The sequence below is a fragment of the Fistularia commersonii genome, chromosome 18 (genome assembly GCF_037954325.1).
Source record: "Fistularia commersonii isolate RoL2024-O1a breed Wild chromosome 18, RoL_Fcom_v1.0, whole genome shotgun sequence".
NCBI classification, from domain to species: Eukaryota; Metazoa; Chordata; class Actinopteri; order Syngnathiformes; family Fistulariidae; genus Fistularia; species Fistularia commersonii.
Genome location: NC_141301.1, coordinates 4885748 through 4907072, shown reverse-complemented (window position 1 = coordinate 4907072; position 21325 = coordinate 4885748). Strand labels below are relative to the sequence as shown.

The 21325-nt window shown below is 41.8% G+C and overlaps 1 protein-coding gene across 8 annotated transcripts in view; it reads right to left on the bottom strand.

The window, feature by feature from the left end:
• Positions 1-21325, bottom strand: part of robo2 (roundabout, axon guidance receptor, homolog 2 (Drosophila)) — a 286436-nt gene that overhangs the window by 173534 nt on the left and 91577 nt on the right. Inside the window, exon 1 of one of the 8 annotated variants that reach the window (XM_086164715.1) lies at positions 797-1319. The exons of 6 other annotated variants lie outside the window; for them this stretch is intronic. In XM_086164715.1, the coding sequence (XP_086020841.1) occupies positions 797-851 (55 nt within the window). In that variant the 5' untranslated portion in view covers positions 852-1319. Of the gene's footprint in view, positions 1-796; positions 1320-21325 lie in introns of those variants that run through there. One more of the 8 variants, XM_086164714.1, reaches the window with a different exon arrangement.

Here is a 21325-nt window from a genome sequence, read left to right as displayed (position 1 = left end):
CACAATCAAATCTCCGAAAGGCAGAAGCAGGATCAGCAGTGCTGCAGTGCTACCTGCTGCTGGGCGCCTCCAACCCCTCAGCCAAAGCATCCACAGGTTTTTTTTTTGTTTTTTTTTTCCCACTACTTTCTGTTAACTTCAACCATTTGCCCTCTTGATTTGTTTTCCAAGTGATTTAAAAAAGGTTGTTATTTTTTTTTAAATGCTTAGAATTTATCTAAACAGCAAAACCCCAAGCTGCTGTATTGTATCCAAAGACAAACAGCGTGAAATCAAATGTGACAATCACTTCCCCAGACAAATTCAACATTACAGGTAATAAACAACGCAGTTTCAGAGATAAATTCCAGCAAGCTTGTTCCACCTGGTCCTTCTGGACTTTATAACCACACTGTTATCAAAAACACATGACTTATATGTTGCTTTTTTCCTGAGAGAAGAATGAGAACAGGCTTTTATTTAAATTTTCAGGTTATCACAGTTCCATGATAGAGCCCTACTATCAATATTGTTACAACCCTCAGATGTGCGAATATGGAAGAAAATTTCCAATTTCTTACAAGATGCAGCAACTTTCTTTTTTCCTAAACATGACACTCAAGACAGTCTGGATTAAAGTGGAATTGAATTTAAAATTAAAAAATAATGACGTGAATGTACTTTGCACATATGAGATTTTCACAACTTTGCTGAAACCGGTTGAATCAAGGGGAAAGGAGTCCCAGGGGCGCCCAGCCCCTGTGCGCCAAAAAAAAAAAATCTAAATCTTATAAAAGAAACAATAAAAACGACTCACCATCAACTTGAAAATACAGTAATCCACCAACAAGGATGAACGCTAGCGGACCCATACTGGCATATTAAACATCCAACGGCTGGCGCGCAAATCCTCGAATTCACCGCAGGAAATTAAAGTCCAACAAAAAAAAAAAAAAGGAAAGAAAAAACGACGGGCGAATCTAATCCGAGTTTGCGGGAGTCCTGCTGCGGGGTCCTGGTTACTGACCAAAAGCCAGTTTCAGTGTCCAGAAATCGAGAGGATCCATTTAACAGTAGGTCACCCGGAGCTCTTCGGGGTATCCGGCGAACTCGTATCCCTGCTTGACCCAGGGGTTCATCCGTAATCTCGCCAAAAAAAAAATTAAATTAAAAAAAAAATATATATATATAGATATATATATATGTATGTGTGTGTCTATATATATCTATATATACATATCTATATATATATATATAAATATATATAGACAGAGAGAGAGAGAGAGAGAGAGAGAGAGAGGAACCGCACTGTACTTAGCGGGCACGCACACCCCCGCCCACCACTCCACGGAACCGGCGAGAATGAGGGTTTTCACGCACAAAAAAACAAACAAAACAAACACTTCTTCGGCTCCTTCAGACGCGTCTGTGGCACCTCTCCGATCCTCCGCGGCGTCTCTCAGCTGCACGCATGGCGCGGCCGGACGGACATCAGCCTGCAGAACCTCATGCGTCCCCGAAAAGTTGGTTTATTGCGAAAAGACCCCGCTCCCGTGAGACCCATGTGCTTAACTTGGAGATAAGTCGTCGTGCGCGTACAGACACATTACAAGTCAGTTCAACAGCCTCCTCCTCCCCCCCTTCCTCTCTCTCTCTCGCTCTCTCTCTCTCTCTCTCTCTCTTTTCCTTTCTTGGTTTCAACTGCGCAGCCGCTAGGGGCGCACCAGGAGCGCACCGGTTTGTGCGCAACACAGTCCTCCCTCCTCCCCCCCCGCGTCCGTGCACACTGGAGCCGGACACGCTCCACGACGCACGGCGCGAGGAGGGATCAGGGGCCACGGGAGAGGATTGGAGCTGACTGCGTGGGAGGACGACCTGCATCCGTGCACAACAGAAGTTATCAAGAGCGACTAACTTAACAGTGGAATTTAGGGGGAGTGTGTGTGTGTGTGTGTGTGTGTGTGTGTGTGTGTGTGGGTTGGGTTCTGTCGTGACGTGACTTGAAGTGGTCGCCTCGTCTCGCAGAAACATGTTTGTTCATAAATCGAATGTATAGATCATTTCCAGTTTTTTAATAAAAGGGTGGGTTTTCACTCCCGCGAACTCCGCAAACAAGCGCATCATCCATTGTGCAATTTATTTATTCATTTATTAAATATCGCGATCACCCGTTAATAAAATGAACTCGCCAGGCCGTCCTCCAATGAAAAGGGTCTCCAAAACATGACACTTCCCTGTCAATATGGTGCGTGACAGATAATGCGCACGGTGACGCTCGGAGATATCGACGCGGAGATGGAATGATGAATGATCCAATGAGTATGATCTCTGATCAGAGATCGATGGCTGATGGACCCAAACCTTCCCCCTTTTTTTTATGGAAGACACACAAGAGGTGATGCCACTGGGAGTCCGGTTGTGTTACAAGTCTGCCCAGCAACTTTGTTCACATCGTTCCTTCCAGTTTGACATACAGCGAGCTACGAGCGCCCCCTAACGGTGACATGTGTGGCAGCCGTTCACTCTATCATGCCAGCTTTTGCTGTGCCAGGAGGAAGAAGGCTACATTTTCTAATTCATTTCTTAGTGATAGAACCGGGGTAATAATGCCTTTGCATGCATTCATCGTGTTAAATGCAACAAAATCAACACATGGCGAGAACAATAAACAAACAAAAAAAAAAACCATCATCACCATAACGCAAACATGAGTAGTTTATCATAACACTTGTGGGAACAAAATGATGTAAATAAGGTAAATGATGCATTTTTAGTAAGGTTACAAAACACATGTGTATAAAATGATGAATTACTTTATGTAAATGCTGCATACAAAACCGCCTGCACACGTGCACGTCCTTTAAATTGGATTAAAGGAGTACAAGGAGTACATATCAATAGCTGCGAGCCGGAGCGCATTTGCCCATTTGTTGAAGTGGAAGGAAGAGAGCAGAAAGTAAAAAAGGCTTCGATTTTCCCTTTTTTATGATTTACATGAAGGTCGGCCCGTAAAACCAAAGCCCTAAAACTCAAAAAAGCGCCCCGGAGCCTACTGCGTAAACGGCACCGTCCCAATAAAATATACAGAGACTCACGCTGTGACAGGACGGCCTATGCGAAAAAAAGGAACCGCTTCTTTGGCTTTTTAATAATAGCTTTGACTGCTCATATTTTTTTTTCTTCTTCCGTTTGTTTGTCAAACGCCATGCTCGAACTTGCCCTATAAAAGCTCGACTGGGAAACTGCAACATGTAAGTTTGCTTGTCGACTCCCTTTGCCTGGCGCGCTGTCAGCCGGCCAGACGCAGTGATTTGTCTTCATATTTTAATATGTTTGTGTGGCGCATGCAAATGGCGTCTTTTCAGCGTCTCCATGCTGTCCCAGATTCCGCCAGATGCGTGAAACCGCACACAAATACACATACGCTGGCACACAGGCACGCACTCGCACACAACATCCAAACTGAGATTTATTGTGTCATCAGCGCTGCTGAAGGTTTGAGGCAAATAAAAGAGAGAAAGGGGAAATTAGAGAAAGGTCATTTACTCAGAGGAACAGCCCACTTCAAACATAAACAATGGAGAGTTTGGCTTCATTGACGAGAAAGCAAGTAGATAGTAACTCTCTCTCAAACCCACCCTTTCATCCCGCACTTTCCGCCACCGTCGCCGCAGCCGAGGCGCGGATATTTCTCCCGGTTACTAAATATCAAGTGAACGAGGGTTTATTTTAATTAAAACGTCGGCTGTGTTTACTCAGGACAAGACCTGGCCGACGGAAATGAGATGGTGTGACCGAGCCGGCGTGACTGCCAGCCTCTCCAGTATGAGTTTGTGTGTCACCCCTTTGTAAGGAAAACATCTTATTGCGGTGATATTCATAATATTACCGACAAAGCGGGTCTGGGGGGGGTTGATGAGGCCTTTCATTTGAAAACTCCCGTGATGCGGATTACATGTGAAAATTATCCTGATGTTATCAAAAGCAAAGCCAAACATGGGCGGCGGTTCATCACACATGAGGACAAAACAATTTGAAAAAAACTGAAGTTATTTTTTTGGGGTTTCTGCTAAATCTAAATCTAAAATTCTGTCTTTTTGTATGTGAAAAAATGGGATTCATAACCTGATGAGAAAAATAAATCACTGAATAAAACAAGAATCCAATAATGTTCCATTATTATTGCAGCGACATATGTTCACTGATGGGTCCGGGGTGACCTCTGTTGTTGCAAATGTTGTTCTGCCTGGCCCGCATCGGTCTCTGTCAGTCAAATGACGTATGGTCAATCAGTCAAGTTGGTTCCCACCAACGCCACGGGCGTCGGAGGGAAAATTAAATTCAAAAACTGCCCCTTCTATAGAATACACAAGCGTCAAAACAAAGCAGAATGTGTTGCTAAGAAGGCACCTATGCAGTGAGAATTTTTTTTTATTTGTTTATTTACTTATTTATTCATCCATCTTTTTATCAAATGATCTTTTTTTTTTTCTTTGGATAAAAGGAGCAATAGGGGTGGACGGCGTCCTCTCAACAAGGGGGTTTTGAGGCTGCAGATTTCCAGTTTTCATGTGCTTCTTTTTAATCCCGTGCAATCAAATTGTAAACACCGAATCAAACCCAGACACTATTGAAATGTTTAGCTGCAGGAAAAAAAAAAGGAAAAGGAACTGAAAAAAAAAAACCTACACCACCTGTGCATGTAGGGGAAGAAGAGGGAAAGTGTTTTTAATTGTGTGCCGGGGTCAGAGGTTCAGGTAGCAACATCACTCATGATCAGATCGGAGTGGTATTTGGGGAGCTCTTAGCTGGAGATCTTTCATGGCTGAGTATCCCCTTACTGGGTTCGGGTCTCTGTGTGGGGATGATTAGGGAGCTGGAGGTGCAGGGAGACAGTGAGCGGAGGGGGTGTGAGGTGCGGAAGGGTGATTAATGTAGATGTCAGCGGTGGCCCTCCCTCCTCTGCTACCTCCCCAAGCATTCGTAATGACACCTAGGGAAGGCTGTATGGGCCCTACCTGCAGCCCAGGCTCCCTCGGCGAGGCATGATTCTTCCCCGTGATCCGCCTCTGTCAGCAGTCCTGTCAATGGGCTCAGATCAGGCCCTTATTAATGGGCCTCTATGTCAAACACTGATATTAAGCTGTGCTTCGCTCCATACTGTCCTCCGCAATAACACCCACATCGGCACACACACACTGACACAAATGTTTCTATACACCACTGTGGCAGGCAAAAAATATACACACGCCGCACCGGGCTTATAACTCATAAGCCGATCAGCCATGCGCACGGTGACATTCACTAAAATATGACTTTCTTATTAAGCAAGTCGCACAGATTCTGTTTCAGGACGACAGAGTCCATTGATCGATTAGATGTCCCCGCTTCCTCCCCTCCCCTACGAGTCTGTAATGCACAACTTAATATCACATTATGCTGAAAAAGCGACAAACCCCTCACCGTGATGCATTGTCCGACAATGCAAATCACATCGCTAAACGAGTGAATAAGAAGCGCCGGGTGAGAGCAGGGTAGAGACGTTCTGCCGAGAGATTCGCTGTAAACCCCGCTCCTTCGTATTTGCATTAGCTCATCTTACACACAGTAAGGTAAAGCGATGATTAAAAAAATAAATGAAAATCCTCCGTGTTTTCATTATTTTGGGGAGGAAAATTCCTTTAACATACACACAAATTGGGGAAATATTTTTTTTTGTGCGGATCAGTTTGAAAGTACAGCCTTCTGTTATATCTGCTGTATCATTTTGATGACAGAGGGGCTTATTGGCATGTATTTTCTGATCCCTCAATGTTTGTTTTCCTCAAGCGTCGGTTGGTGGTTCCGTGATCTCATTCAATTGTGTCCCTGAAAGAATGATTCCGTTCAGCCGAGGGAGGGGGGCACAATTATGGTTGGAGGGCAGTGACAAGCACCGATTATATAGTCATCCTGATATTTAGTACATTCAATATAAAATGATCAGACAGAGTTGAGGCTCTCTTCGTGGACTGACCTAGTTTGTATTTTCATTGGATGAGCCTGAATCTGGCCCCGAGATCGTTTTCCCAGACAGATTAAGCCCATTCGTGGTCTTAACAGAAATTTGGAAAATAATTAATCAATTCCAGAAAAATGGAAAGATTCTCCATTCGAAATTCAGTTAAACTCAGGTGTAGGTTTAATCTCAGTCTATGAAGGGGCTCCTGAGAACCTTCTTCCGAAGCAAGACAGTAGGCTACCACGATTCTAAAATCCAAAAAAATGAAAGTAATATCATTTTCAATAACCCCAAAATAAAGAAATTAATGCATGCATACATAAATAGATGGATAAATGAATACACAGACAAACAGACAGACAGGTAGATAAATAAATACACAAAAACATAAATAAATAGATAAATCCAGGTGAGTCGGCTTGAGTCAAAGCTACAGTTCGAATGCATTTCTCGACATCACCTATTACTTTTGATGAGAAGATGAATGTTAAACCACTTTTCAGATGGGTCTCATCTTGCTCCTCTCTGTGACAGTCTACTTCCGAATCCACCATTGAGCACATCCTTGAAGAGGACGTATAAATCTTTGAACATGCTCAGACAACATGACATGCCAACAAGCCGGTTTTGACGAACCGCCCTCGGGCGCGGGAGTCCACTGAGCTGAATGTTGAGGCTCTCACAGCCACAATAGTCATATGCAAATGTGCTGATGCTTAGCAATAGCATGTCAAGTTTGCCATCCTCGTCCGTGCGTCAGCATCTCGACAATTACTGATGTGCCCTAAACAAGAACAGATGAGGCCATTGGAAATGTCCTGTTTTGTAAAAAGCCATGACAAATTCAGTATTTGCCATCTTAAAAACAGAGGCGATTCCAAGGGACACATGACTAAACAAGCCTCGGAAAACTCTGTAAACCCCGCTATCTTGGGCAAAATTGATCACTGCAAAGGACTTTAAACATTACTTCCTTTTAAAGACTAGCAGACCTCTGCAACTTATCCAAAATGCAGCCGCAAGGCCTCCAACCAAAACGTCAAGGAGAGCCCACATAGCCCAAGTTGTTAAATCTCTCTGCACCGACTGCCAGGAGGCCAAATAATCAATCTCAAAGTTTTATTCCTGAATAGAATTGGCTCTGAATATATATCAGGCATTTGGGTTTTTCATATAATATGAGCGTTCTAGAATCACTGGGGATTTGTCTGCAAGCGGTGCCAGAGGTTGGAACTAAACAGGGAGAAGTGGGCTTTTAGTCATTATGCAGCACGGCATTGGAAAAACCAGTTGCTGGTTTCTCAGACGCCAAAACCAATGCGGCGCTTAATATCCAACCAAAAACACAGTTCTATGTATAGTTCTGAAAAACCTTGATTGTCATTACGAATCTTTTTTTGGTCTAATTCGATTTTTCAATAAGATGTAGATTTATTTATTTTACTTGTTTTTATATTTGCTTATTGCCCTTGAAAAAAAATAGGTTTTTGACTTCTATTTTTTTTTTTTTTCAAACTTTTTGTCAATGAAATTCTGTGCTTCTACCTCTGGGTAATAATTGTGTTTAAAGAAAAATAATGCCTTGACTTGCCTTGCAGGTTTTTTTTTCCTCTTTTTTATGATACACCCAAAGTCATCGGCTTCTGCGGGTTCCTTGAAGATGTTGAGATTTTCTTTTTTTTTTTTTTTTTCCGTTGGTTGAGTCATAAAAAAAAAAAAGTCAAGCAGCACATTCATGTTGAACCCGGTCCTCAGGGTTCGGAGATGCGAATGTCTGCAGGGCTAATGAGTAGAAGTAAAGTAAACACTGCGAGCAAAGTTAAATTGCAAATACAACATTCTGTTCTGACTCCTTTAAAAAATATTTGGTTAGCATTTTGCTTGAACAGCTATTTTTTTCCTCACAGTCTTATTCTCTATTTAAACACATCTATTGACGCAAAAGGAACTTCCCTGTTTAGGTGAGCACCCCTGTGCTGGGCTAACTAATTAGCTGGCTTAATTTTTTTCTTTTTTTTTCCCCCAAAATACTGCCGGCTGTTCAGCCTCTGTGGAAACTCATCATAACTGTCACCCCTACCTAGCGCCGGTCTCGATAACAGGGTGCGAGTCGGTGCTGTGACAGGGTGAGGTAAACAGTTCCAGGGCGCGATGGACAAAAGCCGCTAATGAGTGAGAAGTGAATACTTGAGCTCTGACAAGTCAGAAGGGAGGGAATGTGAGGAATGGATGCCAAGAGCTTCTTAAGTGTCTCTCTAACCTCCCTATCAGTTAGCATATTGTCCCTACTGTTTTTTTTTTCCAGCCCCGTTCCTCAGACACATGGCCATGGAAATCATTAGCGAGGCACAGTTTCCCTCTGCTTTTTTTTTTTTTTTTAAATCTCACAAAGCTGACCAGCCAAAAAAGACCGGTTTTGTAATAGCTCTGAGCGATCAGTGTGGGTCGGTCTGTGTAAACACTGAATGTTTGCACCCCAGCAGGGATGTGTTTTGGGCTATCGAGAGTTGACTCATGGGAATTTCCTTATAAACAAAGACTGGACAGTGAAAATCCCTATCTAGTTCAGCAAATAAACAAGTCGCACTGATAAGAGCTTTGCAAACGTGAAATACAAATAATATTTCAATATTATTGATGCCTTATGTTTCATGTCATTATACCAATCCTGTAACAATTCATTTTGTCTGGAAATACATTTTTTTTTTAATCAAAATGAGAAAAAGACTGTATCAGCTGGTCATGTCAACCAGATTAGCAGATTTTTCTCCTGGTTTCACCAAACTCAACCTAAACCATGTAAAGTTTATTTCTAAAATGTGTTTTAGAATTTTCTTTTTTTTTATGTACAGCCATGACACTGCCAAACCAAAAAAAAAGCCCTGCACTTCTGAATGAGGTATTATTCAGAAGACCAGCTATTTTTTTTTTTTTTTGCAGTCTTTGACAAGACATTTTCCAGTAATGATTCTTTATCATATTCTGTAAAATATGTAAAATATCATACCAAGTCCACAGCTGAAGATTTTTTTTTTTTTTTTTTTTTTTTACAAATCGTGAGGATTCTAATTTATGCTTTACACATGCAGGTGAACATGGAGAGATCAATCAAAACTCAAAGTCCGAAAAGCATGTCTTTGCAAAACCAACCAGCAAGCCGGAGGAGCGACTGACTATGAAGGTTCTCAGCACATCCTCGTCAATCTTTATTCAATCTTGTCACGGCAACTGGACTTCAGTTTTCTACTTCAAGTTGTTCCTCACCGCTGTGTGGAGGCTTCCTCAGTTCCAAAGAATGGTGGGGAGGCTCCGGTATATAATGGCTGGGGTACAGGCGTTATATTGTTGCGTACACTGTTTTGTGTGCGTCAGGGAGATTCACAGATTCATCACGGGTGATGCACCTCAGATACTCATCCAGGCTCTAGTCATCTCTCATTTGGAGTACTGCAACTCCCTCCATGCCGGTGCCCCAGCAGTGACTATAAGGCCACTGGAGCTTATTCAGAAAGCGGCAGCCTGGTGTTCAACCGTCCCAACTTCTCCCACACAACTCCCCTTCTTATGTCCCCACACTGGCTTCCGGTACCCACAAGTTCAAGACCCTGGTGCTCGCCTACCGGGTAGTGAATGGGACAGCCCTGCCTTATCTTCAGGATATGGTCAAGCCACATGTCCCTACCCGACCCTACGATCTGCCACCTATGAGCGACCATCCACCCCATCACTCAGAGCCTCAGGCTGCCGATCGAACCGGTCTCGGCTCTCCTCGGTCATGGCTCCGCAGTGGTGGAACGAACTCCCGAAAAAGGTCAGAACAGCGGGGTCGCTGCCCATCTTTCGCCGTGAGCAGAAAACATACCTCTTCACCAAGCACGACCCTACTAATCGCACTTAGCCCACAACCCTCCCGGAAAGAAAAAAAAAAAAACGATGAAATGAATGTATGTATGTATATGGTTCTGAGATGGCTATTTGGTTGAGTGGTCACTTCTAACTTCCGACCACTGGTACTTCGGATCATTTGTGACTGAATTGCACTTTTTATGAGTCCCTTTGGCGTCTGCCAAATGACTGTAATGTAAATGTAAAAAAGGTAGAAATTCCAACAACCTGAGGTGGAATCAAAAGTAGGTAACCAAAAGGGTAATGTGTAGATTAAACCACTTGGGACCTGATTTGGGTTGTGGATCTGTCCGGGTGGGTTGCAGGGTGTCGATTTGCGTCAGGACAGATCTCAACATGGTTGTGTGTAGCGATTGCATTCTTCTGTTCAGTGACAGTCTCCACAATTTGACAAAGACCGCTTCGGATGAAACGTCTTCAAGAAGAAAAAGTCCAGTTGCAACGACACTCCTGACAGACAGCAGACTTTTCCAATTTTAGCTTCTTTTTTGTAATTACATCACAAATCTGTCAATCACCTACAGAGCATGTAATTTTGTAGCCGAGAATTTTTCTTTTTGTTTCTGTTGCACAGCGCTGCAATTGTCAGTCTTGAACTTCCGTGTTACATGATTTCAAGAATCCTTTGTGGAGCAAAATGAAGAGGTACTTTTCTCCACGATGCGTGCGATGTTTGTTTTTTTTTTTTATGATTAAAAATGACACTATAAAATATGCAGTGCCTAGTCTATCTTAGCACTTAAGTTCTCCGGGCAGAGTCTAGCTTCAACAATTAACATTATTATCTTCTTATTACAGCAGAAGAATCAAATTTTTGGGGAACAGGACCTACATGTGTAATTTGTTTTTCACAAGTAATCCGGCTTTATTTGCAACATTCTGTCAAGAGCGGGCTTAAAATACATATGCCGTTAGATTTTTAACTATGCCTTCGCATTTTGGAACGGGGCCCAGAATTAAAACAGTCCCTCATGCAGCATTTTGCCTGTCCTCAAAACCTTTTCAATCCCCCTTTGGACACTATAAACCGTCGGTAGGAGAAACTATAAAAACTATATTATCCAACAGTCCTTAAAGTTGTCTGCTATGACCCTTACCTTTGGTTAAGTGTTACGGGAGGAAACATTAATCTCAATAGTCAGAATTGACAGCCGTGTTGCAGGGGGGCAGTTTGATGTGTGCCGGACATCTGTTTCCAAAGACTAACAATTTGTTGTCTGCACTCCGAACTGTTTCTCTTTGGTTATCCTCCAGGGATGAGTACTTCAGGAGCAGACAGTGAAGTGAAACTACGAAAGAAAGTTGAAAGCAAAAGCAATAAAGCAGGGATGTTTTAGATCCCAAATATTTAACACCTATTTCTTAATCCCATTCCGCTAAATGGAATAACATGCATTGACTCTGTAACCGATGGATGTTCCTCTTCCCAGTGTGCTGAGTGCTATTGACTCGATCAATTGATGGCGATCCACATCAACTGGCTCAACTTTATTTGTCTCCCAAACTGATTTAGAGCCTCGGGTTAGAGTCAACCTCAGACGGCGCATCGGGGCACCCCATCCCAACGTTACACCAGGGGACAATGTGACCCTTTTGGGGGGTGAAATATATCCAGACGCTGGCAGCCCTCGGGCTCTCCGACTACCAAAGAGGATTCAAAGTCATCAATCTCATTGCATTGGATGGTGCGACACAAAGGACGCCGGACACAACTGTGCAGACATTTAATAATTTTGGTTCTAGAATTGTGAGCACGCACACATTCACACAAACACCTGTACTTTGGTGCCACGTGGTATCAGTTTAGTAGAGGCACCGATGCCATCATGAGGAGCTAATGAGATAAAGTGCAATCACACCAATAAACGGCTTTTTTCTAGATATTATGCCACTGTGCTTCAAACACTGGCAGCTGATATGGGCTACAATCTTTTGGTGTTGGACCAAATACCGTTTGAAAAAATTTAATTTATTAAAACCAAAAAAAACTCAAAAAGAAGCTTAGACCACGGAAGGGAATTGTTTAGAAATTAGCGTATGGAAATACTTGGTGGGGGAAAAAATGTGATGTTATGAAGCAGACCAAACACAGCTGTTGCGGTCTGCATAACCTCTGTGTCGCCATTTTTAAGACAGTACGGGTCAAGCGGTATTGCTGATTCACTGCTCAATATAAATAAGAAGCAGGCGTGATGTTTAAACATGTTACACATGGAACATCCTGTATGTAGAGGAACCTCACGGAGGGACCAATCGCGTTGAATCGTGACAAGATGCCTCAGGACAGCTGCATCACTCTGGCCGCTGCTCTCCTCCGCCCTGTGATCTTGTGATAAAACATTGGAGGCACGCATCTAAGTGGATTCTGCCAGGTATAAGTGGATTTCGGCGCACGAGTGTCCACAGCCTCGCCTAACCTGTGACCCGCTTCTGTATTTGCGAACTCTCGCAAATATACTGAACCCCCCTCGGCTGAATGAATTACGCAGACAGTATGGATCGTCATACTCTCTTCAGGCCTTAATGAAACCGGGTTTGTGCATCTGACATTTCCATCCCCCAGGGCCAGGCCTTGTGCGGACGCAGCCTCGTACCCTGGCCTTGCCACTTCACACTCTAATTGCTGCCTCATAAGCAAGCGCCACGGCAACAAATCCAGTTAACGACAGTGGCATATTGATCGCTGGCAGGCAGGCAGCACCCCTGTCCCTAGGTATGGGAGGAGGGGCACAGTGGCTTTTACAACCTGAGGGATGGCCTGCACCCAATAAAGATCAGGTCTCTGTGACAAAATAAATACCAAAAGAGGGTCAGAGTGATACAATTACACTGCAGCAGCCCTGACCCTAACTGTAGGTGAACAATAGACTGCAGGATGATGGTGGAAGTGGGAGGCAGTGAAGAGGTAGGCCCTCATTACAGAGCTAGGCCAGGAGACCTGTTCAATTTGCTCCATTAATGAGCGCTGAAGAAGCACTTTCACTTTGTCCCAGCAGAGCTATTACGGGCCTCGTCTGGGCGGCGAAGGAGTCGGACTTTGCACCGCGCCACAAATACTGTCAGCAGCACTGGGACATTAAGCCAAACAGACCTAAAAGCTATGAATACATAAAGGGTGTTCAAACAGCTATAAAACCCACAATGTCATTAATACAAAAATGCAGCTTTGGCATTTAAAAGGCTTTATAATTTCAAAGCATGGTCATCATAACTTCACTCTATAAATGTTTTGATGCATAATAAACAATGGAAATACCTCTGAACACGGTACACGCTGTGTGCTGACTGTTATTAGAGAGCACTGTGTACTTTATGCAGGAAACACAATGCCTAATTGGAAAAGGAAAGTAAGCCTATTAGTCAAACTACTCATTTACATACTAAAATGGCACAAAGAAAAGGCAATGTTGCATTTTTCTTCTAATTTATTTGTGCCACGGTGCACAGTGAGAAGTGATAGAATGAGGCCAAAACATGAGAAGCTTAGTGAGAGTGCATTCCTGCTTAAATCTATCATCCATCAAAGATGTTTTTGTCATGGAAACTGCAGGTCTCGAATTCATTGAAACAGTTGAACATCAAAGTTGTGAGCAATCAAGAGCATTTTTCATCCTCCCGTAATCTGTTTTTAAGCAGGACTAAATAACTGTTTTTGGGTGCCTTTGTTTTCTAATCTGGATTTTCAGCCCACACTATATCACACTTTCTACTCCTCCAAGAATAGCTTTGCTTCCTCCGATAGTCGATGCACACTTTCTCCTGCTGTTTCTGTGAGCTGTAGTAACTGAGTTGACAAGACAATGGGCCCCGTGCATGAATGTCTCATTCGTTCTTAAACAAAGCCATGAAAAAATCCTACGCAGGATTGGTGAAATACGCCTCGACGGCCAGATCTGTTCTCGCCGCACCTGTGTGTACTCAATGAACCACATTTGACTGTAAACAGGATGTGTGTGTGCGGCTCCTGTGAAACCTGTATTACAGAAGCAGTCTTACATGGTGTTTGACATAATAAACCAACGGACCATTTCCAAAGCCTTCCTTGTGTCATGTCAGTATGGACCACCTTCTGCTGGACCCGAGAAGTGCATTTTTAAAAGCCACGGTAGCCACTTTCACAAATCAAACCTTACCTGTAAGCTAGAAATTTCATCATAAAGAAAGACTTGGGAGCCACGCCCTGGAAAGAAGTCTTACATTCAAGATGTGACTCAAAGCGTTCTGTGTTAGATGGACTTTGACTGGGAGATGGTTAATCGGTTTGCACTCAGCATCCAGCACTTTCATAAAATCCCTTCTTATTATGCTCAACTGCACTGCTTATCGTAATTATAAGGATGAGTGATCACTCTTAATTTCTTATGATCAAACGTTATACGAACTGACCATATTTGACAAGGATAAAAATTGGGAAATGATTAAATGAGTAAGTGAGTCTATATGATGATGAAATATTATTAACACTAATAGTGGACATTCCTTCTGTGCATTTCAGAGTTACCCGGGTCAAGAGTTCAAATGGAATTTCACAAAAGCGTGTGAGAGTGTGAGTGTGTTACACCGGAGACCGTCCGACGGACCCCGTTTAAGCCGTCATGTGATCCCACTCGGGTTGTGAGGACGTAAAGCTGAGGGGTTTAATACGTTCGGGATCCATTTCTTTCAGTTTCATCCCAAGCCAGTCTTCCACTACAAAACTGGCGTTAAGCGAATGCTCAGAGTAACCGAACTGTGATATGACAGCTCACCTCTATGAACGGCTTGAACTGACACCCTGTCTGCTTCTCACACTTCTGGACTGGAAAAGTCCTCTGACACAAGGAGATGATTCTGAGTCGCTCTCCAGTTTTCAGTGGGCCCGCCACACGGCTGAATGTTTCTTCACCTCTTCTCTCCGTTCTGCTCGCATCCCTGGTCCGGTTCGTAGCAAAGACCACTTTTGAACAATAACACTCTTCATATATTTCATCTTTGCAGAGATAATCCATCTGTAGCACGGGTATAGGAAAACAACATGTCGAGGAATGAGGGGCCACATCATGTTGCAAAACCCTCATCATTTTTCAGCGCCTCATTGCTGATCTTGGCGTCCAGTTTCTGCAGCCATGAAAATTAACAATGCTAAGCCTGACTGCTTGACTATTAGGAGCCCTTTTCACACATGATCTGCAAACCCCAAACTGCCCTGAAATGCCAGAATAAGTCAGATTAGACCTATAAGATTCCCTCATCGGCAGCAAATTGGCACAGCGGCAACTTCTTCCCGCCTCGCAACATGAAGGTCTCCCAACAGTCTGCCTATCTGTGCGGTTAGCATGTTCTTCCCTCCCACGATCAAAAAAACGGCACCACCCTGCTGCCGTTATCCATTAAACATATCTAATACACGAGAACTAACATAACAAATATCTGCAAATTATCATGTTTGGTATTGTTTTGAGTTGTATTCGCAATCTTCGTTGATTATGATACAACCAGTCCTGGTTTTAATTTAGAGCTACAGTAAACAAATCAAAAAAAAAAAAAAAAAAAAAAAAAAAAAAAAGCAGCAGTCAGGAATTGTTGTAAATAATTATAAGTATGATTATACAAAAAGGAGGGGAAAAAAACGGGAATGAACGGGAAAGGAGACTAAAGTGACCTTCACTGGACAATGTTCATAGCAATGAAAGCAAAACAACAAATCATGATTCTTAACACTGTGGATGCTGCCACTGTCTCAGTCAAGGATATGAACGCCTTTTTAAAGGACAAAGAGCGAGTCCATGGGCACGCAGCCTTGGGTCAACAGCAATATCTGGATTCCTCAACTACCCTCCTGCTGTGGCGTGATGTGCTGCTGGCCCCGAGTTTTACTGTTTCCCATCAAGGTGCAACACATAAAACCGCAAAAGGTCATCTATGTCCTAAAATCGTGAGGTTGTTACCTTTACAGCAGACAGACATGGGCAGCGGCGAGAGAAGGAGATAGAAACATTTATATTTGCCAAATTTAAAAACATGAGCATGTACACGCTGTGAGATAAGAAACATAAAATATAAACTACAGTCACTTTCATCTCTGGTTTGTAGGTCAGTGGACTCGTTTTGATGTTTTTCCTATTGGTTTTATTTCACTGTTATCTAGTCCTGGCTGTATTTTCAAAAGACCTCAGACAATTTGTTTTAAGATCCATATTGTGTTTAAGCTATTAAATCCACATTTACACAGGCTGGGCTACCCTCCAATTATAGCTGAATGTGACTATTCGCGCTATCTTGAAGATCAAAAAGAGGATATAAGAGAAAACAAGACAGGATGCGCAGGTCAAAAGGGATTGCGACAATTCAAACGCAGCAAACTGTTTGAGCCGAGCTTAATGATTTGGGCGAGTGGGTGTCAACCAAACACCTCACAGAAAAAGGACCAGCTTTAATAAGACCCCTTGTTTTGAAACTACCTATTGATTTTCACTGCAGTGGGCTGCGGGGCAGTGACCTGCTCTGGATCTCAGCTCCAACAAAAGCTAAATTGAGCCATGTAGAACCTAGCAGGGTCTGTCTTTGGAGACCCCTGCTAGCCAATGGATCCCGCGGCCAATTTATTTCCATCAGATAGAACTTTCTTTTTGTCTAGAGGAGCGAAATGTCGCCACAACGGAACTGCCGCTCAACATCCCAAACAAACAATTTCCCATTTTCTTCCACCGGGCTCCGCTGAGAACAGGACTTATCGCTGCACTTTAAAGCAACGCCGCACTCTCAACTTCGAGCTACAATGCCAGTGTGGGATGACGCGAGGCATGGAGAAAAAGTCAATGTCAAGATAGCTGAAGTTGAATGGTAGTGTTTTACGCAGCATAGAAACATGTCCACTAATGGATTTTATTTGCCTTATATGAGATTTTAAAAGGTATATGCTGGCCAGTGTGTGTGTTTATTTGATAATGATATATATGTGTGTCTGTGTGTGTGTGTGTCTGTGTCTGTGTGTGTGTGTATGTATGAAGATAGATAGATAGATAGATAGATAGATAGATAGATAGATAGATAGATAGATAGATAGATAGATAGATAGATAGATAGATAGACACACACCTGTACATTTGTGTGTGTGTGTGTGTGTATCCATAGTAACAGTGTATACATATATATATATATATATATATATATATATATATATATATATATATATATATATATATATATATATATATGGTACATGTATATATACACATACATGCAGAAATATATATATATATATATAGGCCCTATCACTGCACCTATTCACATATACAGGAGTCTCAGAAAATTGGAATATTGTTATTAAGTTCTTTATCTTCTGTAATGCAATCACAAAAACAAAAATGTCATACATTCTGGATTCATTACAAATCAACTGAAATATTGCAAGCCTTTTATTATTTTAATATTGCTGATTATGGCTTACATCTTAAGAAAACTCCAAAATCCTATCTCAAAATATTAGAATATCATGAAAAAGTAATTTTTGTTTTTTTAATTGCATTACAGAAGATAAAGACTGTTTATACCATTTCCTACTATTATTTATTATTGTTATGTTTTCACTTGAAACTCTGGCACAACAGTTTCCTTCGGGATAAATAAAGTTGTCCTTATTCTTATTCTTAATCTTAAAGAACTTTATCACAATATTCTAATTTTCTAAGACAGTCCCGTACACACACATACAAACTAATACACATATTTATACATATAAATACACATGTGAATACACATATACACGTTCGTGTACAAATTAAATTAAAGCCAATGTCCGCTCTTACTATCATGCATATAACCAAGCTCTCCTATGGCAACAGCCCAATTCTGCTTTCCCTTCCAAACACTTGGAATATTTGTACTTCAGTTGAATGACGTGCAAAAGATAAAGATAACTTTGATTCTGAAGAAAGTGAAGATACGCGAGGGAGGGCGTCCAGAGTTCTGTCACATTGCCTTTTCCGTGTTATTTCACTATAGTTTACTCTTATGTCAGTAATACGGGCTGCCAAAAATGTACTTGCAGTAACTAAAACGCAGGGACTTGGCTGCTTCACGGCCAATACACATAACTGATATTTTCTATCTCTTCTCGCAATAACAATAATGCAATATCACAACTTCACATACCATAGAATTGACGAAGTACTGTTTAGTGTTGCATCCTTCGGCAAAGTTCCTTTCATCCTTCCTTCCCTCCTCTTTTCTTCCTTCTATTCTTGTTTTCAGCATTAATAAGAGGGAAAAGCCAAATAGAAAAGAAAAAAGACCCCTCTGATTATTTAGCACCACTGATGAGCCTTTGAAAGATGAATTAATCATTTTGAGTAATAATTTGCATTAACATTTATTATAACCAAACTCCCTCACCTATGTAGTTACCTCCTTTGAGATGCATGCAATTCTAAGCAAGCAGGCAGAACTCAGCTCATTAAATCTCAATGTCAAATTTTTGCGATGCGTAAACCACTTGTTTACTCGGGTAAAGAAACAAATAATTGGTAACATTAAGAACTAAACCCACTAGCTTCAAGTAATTCCAGAGGAATTACTTTGGATTACATTCTTTTTTTATCTCTTTCTCTGAAAGTGTGGATTATTGGGATTCGAAAAATGTATAACATTTCACTTAAATCAATTATTGATTCACAAATGTACACGAACGTGAACTCTTCAACCAAGAAAGTTGAGACATTTTCCATTTTGTTCCACTTTAAGAGGCCTTTATAGCTATTCAGTGAGCTGTAATAAAATACTACAAAGTACTGAAATCCTCCTCTGGAAACGCGTACAAGCACGTTACACCCCTTTTTATTTCAGTGACCTCTCGGTGCTTCAGTTTAAAGGATGAAAAGAAGCAGAGGAACCTCTGTTTAATGATCTGAACTACAGATCAGATCTGCTTCATGTCTCTTCCTCAGTCACAGTTCGGGAGCAAGTCCAAAGATTTTTCCATGATTTTTTTACGCCTAAAAAACCATGAATGCAGGCTGTGATTCAGGTAAAAGTGTAAACGCAGCAGCGCAGGTCACTCAGGCTACAGTGTGGGTGAGGTTAGAAAATCCATGAAACAGTGTACAAAGGGAGAATAGAGTGGAAAAAAATGATAAAAGTAAAGAGGGAAAACATTCAAGGTCACCCCCACCTCCCCTCACGGCTGCAAAACATTTCAGCGTACAGTTCTGCAGCACATTCATAGCTCAAACCAATTTTACCAGAGGAATCAATATAGCTGAAATATTGGGCTTTTATGAGTTGCTACATTCAGCTGGGGGCCATGTGAGCGCAGTAATGTGTTCAGCTAGATTAGATTTAAACACCCTAGACATTGAGAAGGTGTGAAACAAACTTACAAGGGAGGAACAAAGAGAAGCAAGAAGGCTGTGATTATTACAATTATGTTATGATTGAGTGGTTCGTCAATACAGTCCTCCAGCTAAGTTGCACATTAAATATGTAATAAAAGCATTTTGTGCACCGAGTCAAACCCCAATTGAGTGCATTCTTGTACAATGTTGTTTAATTGGGAAAACATGAGAACCATGTTTCTGTTTGATGTTTTCCCCCTTGTTTTATGGGTTTCATATTTCTTGAGGCGCTCATGACCTGCTCATATATTGATATAATCAAACCACACTGATGTATGCCTTATTACAAGTGCTATGGACGTATGGTTTAATGTACATTTCATTCATTGGTGTCTATGGATAATCGGGCCGGCCTCTGTCGCAGTTTAACGACGCGGTGCAGGTGATTCCTGTGGCACCTGACAGCGGCCTCTTGGGGGATCGTGTTGATTCGCAGAGGTGTGGAAAGGAGCATCATGTCCGCCTCGTATCCACGGAGCCGCTGCTCGACCACAGCCTCTGACAGCATCTCAGAAAGCCATTACAAAGCCATAGTGCCCAGGAAAAGGGAGGGCCACTGGGGCCCCTTGGCAGTGCAACAGCCATCAATGCCCTCAATTTGCCTTAATGGTTTTCTCAACCCAAGCCCTCAATTCCAGTCGTCCTGATGCCAGACTTTTTTTTTTTTTTTTCCTACTCTCCCTGCCTGTAATTAATCCATTCATCTCTAAAAGATCCGATCAATGCTGTCTGGAATGAAAGCTGCCATGCCATGGGAATAGCGCAGGAAAAAAACATCTAGACCCTGCTTTAGGCAGACACTGCTGGCAAAGTACAGTTGATACAACGCGACTGTAAATATTGATGAGCTGTAACTACACAGTAACACATTTAGCATGCAATATCAATAGTGTATAACACACAAATAAATGTTGCAGAAAAGCCATCAAAGCTCTTCAATACGTGTCTGATCTCTCACTGTGGGCTATTACAAAACTCAATATGATCACAGAGCAAGCATTCCAACTGGGGTTGATTTTCCAATTCCAGTCCCATCATATTACTTTCCTGAAGTAAATGTCATGCACAGTATATATAAAAATCCATTTCCAATTTATGTGTTGTATAAGGGAAACTATGATGTGCGAGAGGACTATTCTGCACTGAAACTAGACTACGTTGGAATATCAGTCATTATACTTTTTTTTTTTTTTTTTTTCTGGGAGGAAGGCTTATTAGAAGTACATGTTTGGGTAATTGATTCATTTTGGGATAAAAATCGAAAAGGCATAACAGGCACATGAAAGTGAATGAAATTATGTGTGTTTTCATGATTCAGAAATACTTGCTTGCAATCAAACACATGAGCCCTCCCACTGACCCCTCCACTAAATCCCACTCCTTGGTCTGGCCAAGGATCAATAAGCAATTTTTTGGAGCTGATTAGTTTGCAGCAGGAAGGTGGTCACTGTCTGATATGTCCTGAGGATATAATCAAACACTAAAAACTGCCATTATCGGGGCTGTTTTGTGAGCAGTGTAGGTGTAATGGTATAATGCGATACATGATTTTTTTTTTTTTTTTTTTTTAAGAGTCATTATCGGCTATGATGTTAAGAGAAAAAAAATGCAGCTGATGGTCTACAGAGAAACAAAAGAAATTAAAACACGTAAAAAGCTAGACATTGTTGGAAATAAACTACTTCTCATGAAGCTGGTACTCCATGTATTGCCATTGTATTTATTCGGTCATAAGCCTTTACATTTTCAGAAGAAAGATATGAAGCTGTTTGCAGCACGCATTTGCTTGCGTGTACATTTGAAGGTATGATATATATGTGTGTTTTTGCAATAAAGCTACTGTCATTAAATATTAACTGCAGAAAACAATAAGCCAAATATTATTTCACGGAAATGTATTGATATGGAAGAGATGATTTAATATTCATAATATTTGCCAAATTATTGCAGTTCATATTTTAAAATGCAGAATATGGGTGACCCCGGGGATATGAGAGGTGGTTTGATATTTCCAGCCCCGGAGGGCGATGAATAAACCCGTGCATTCACACGTAGCCTGAGAATGTAT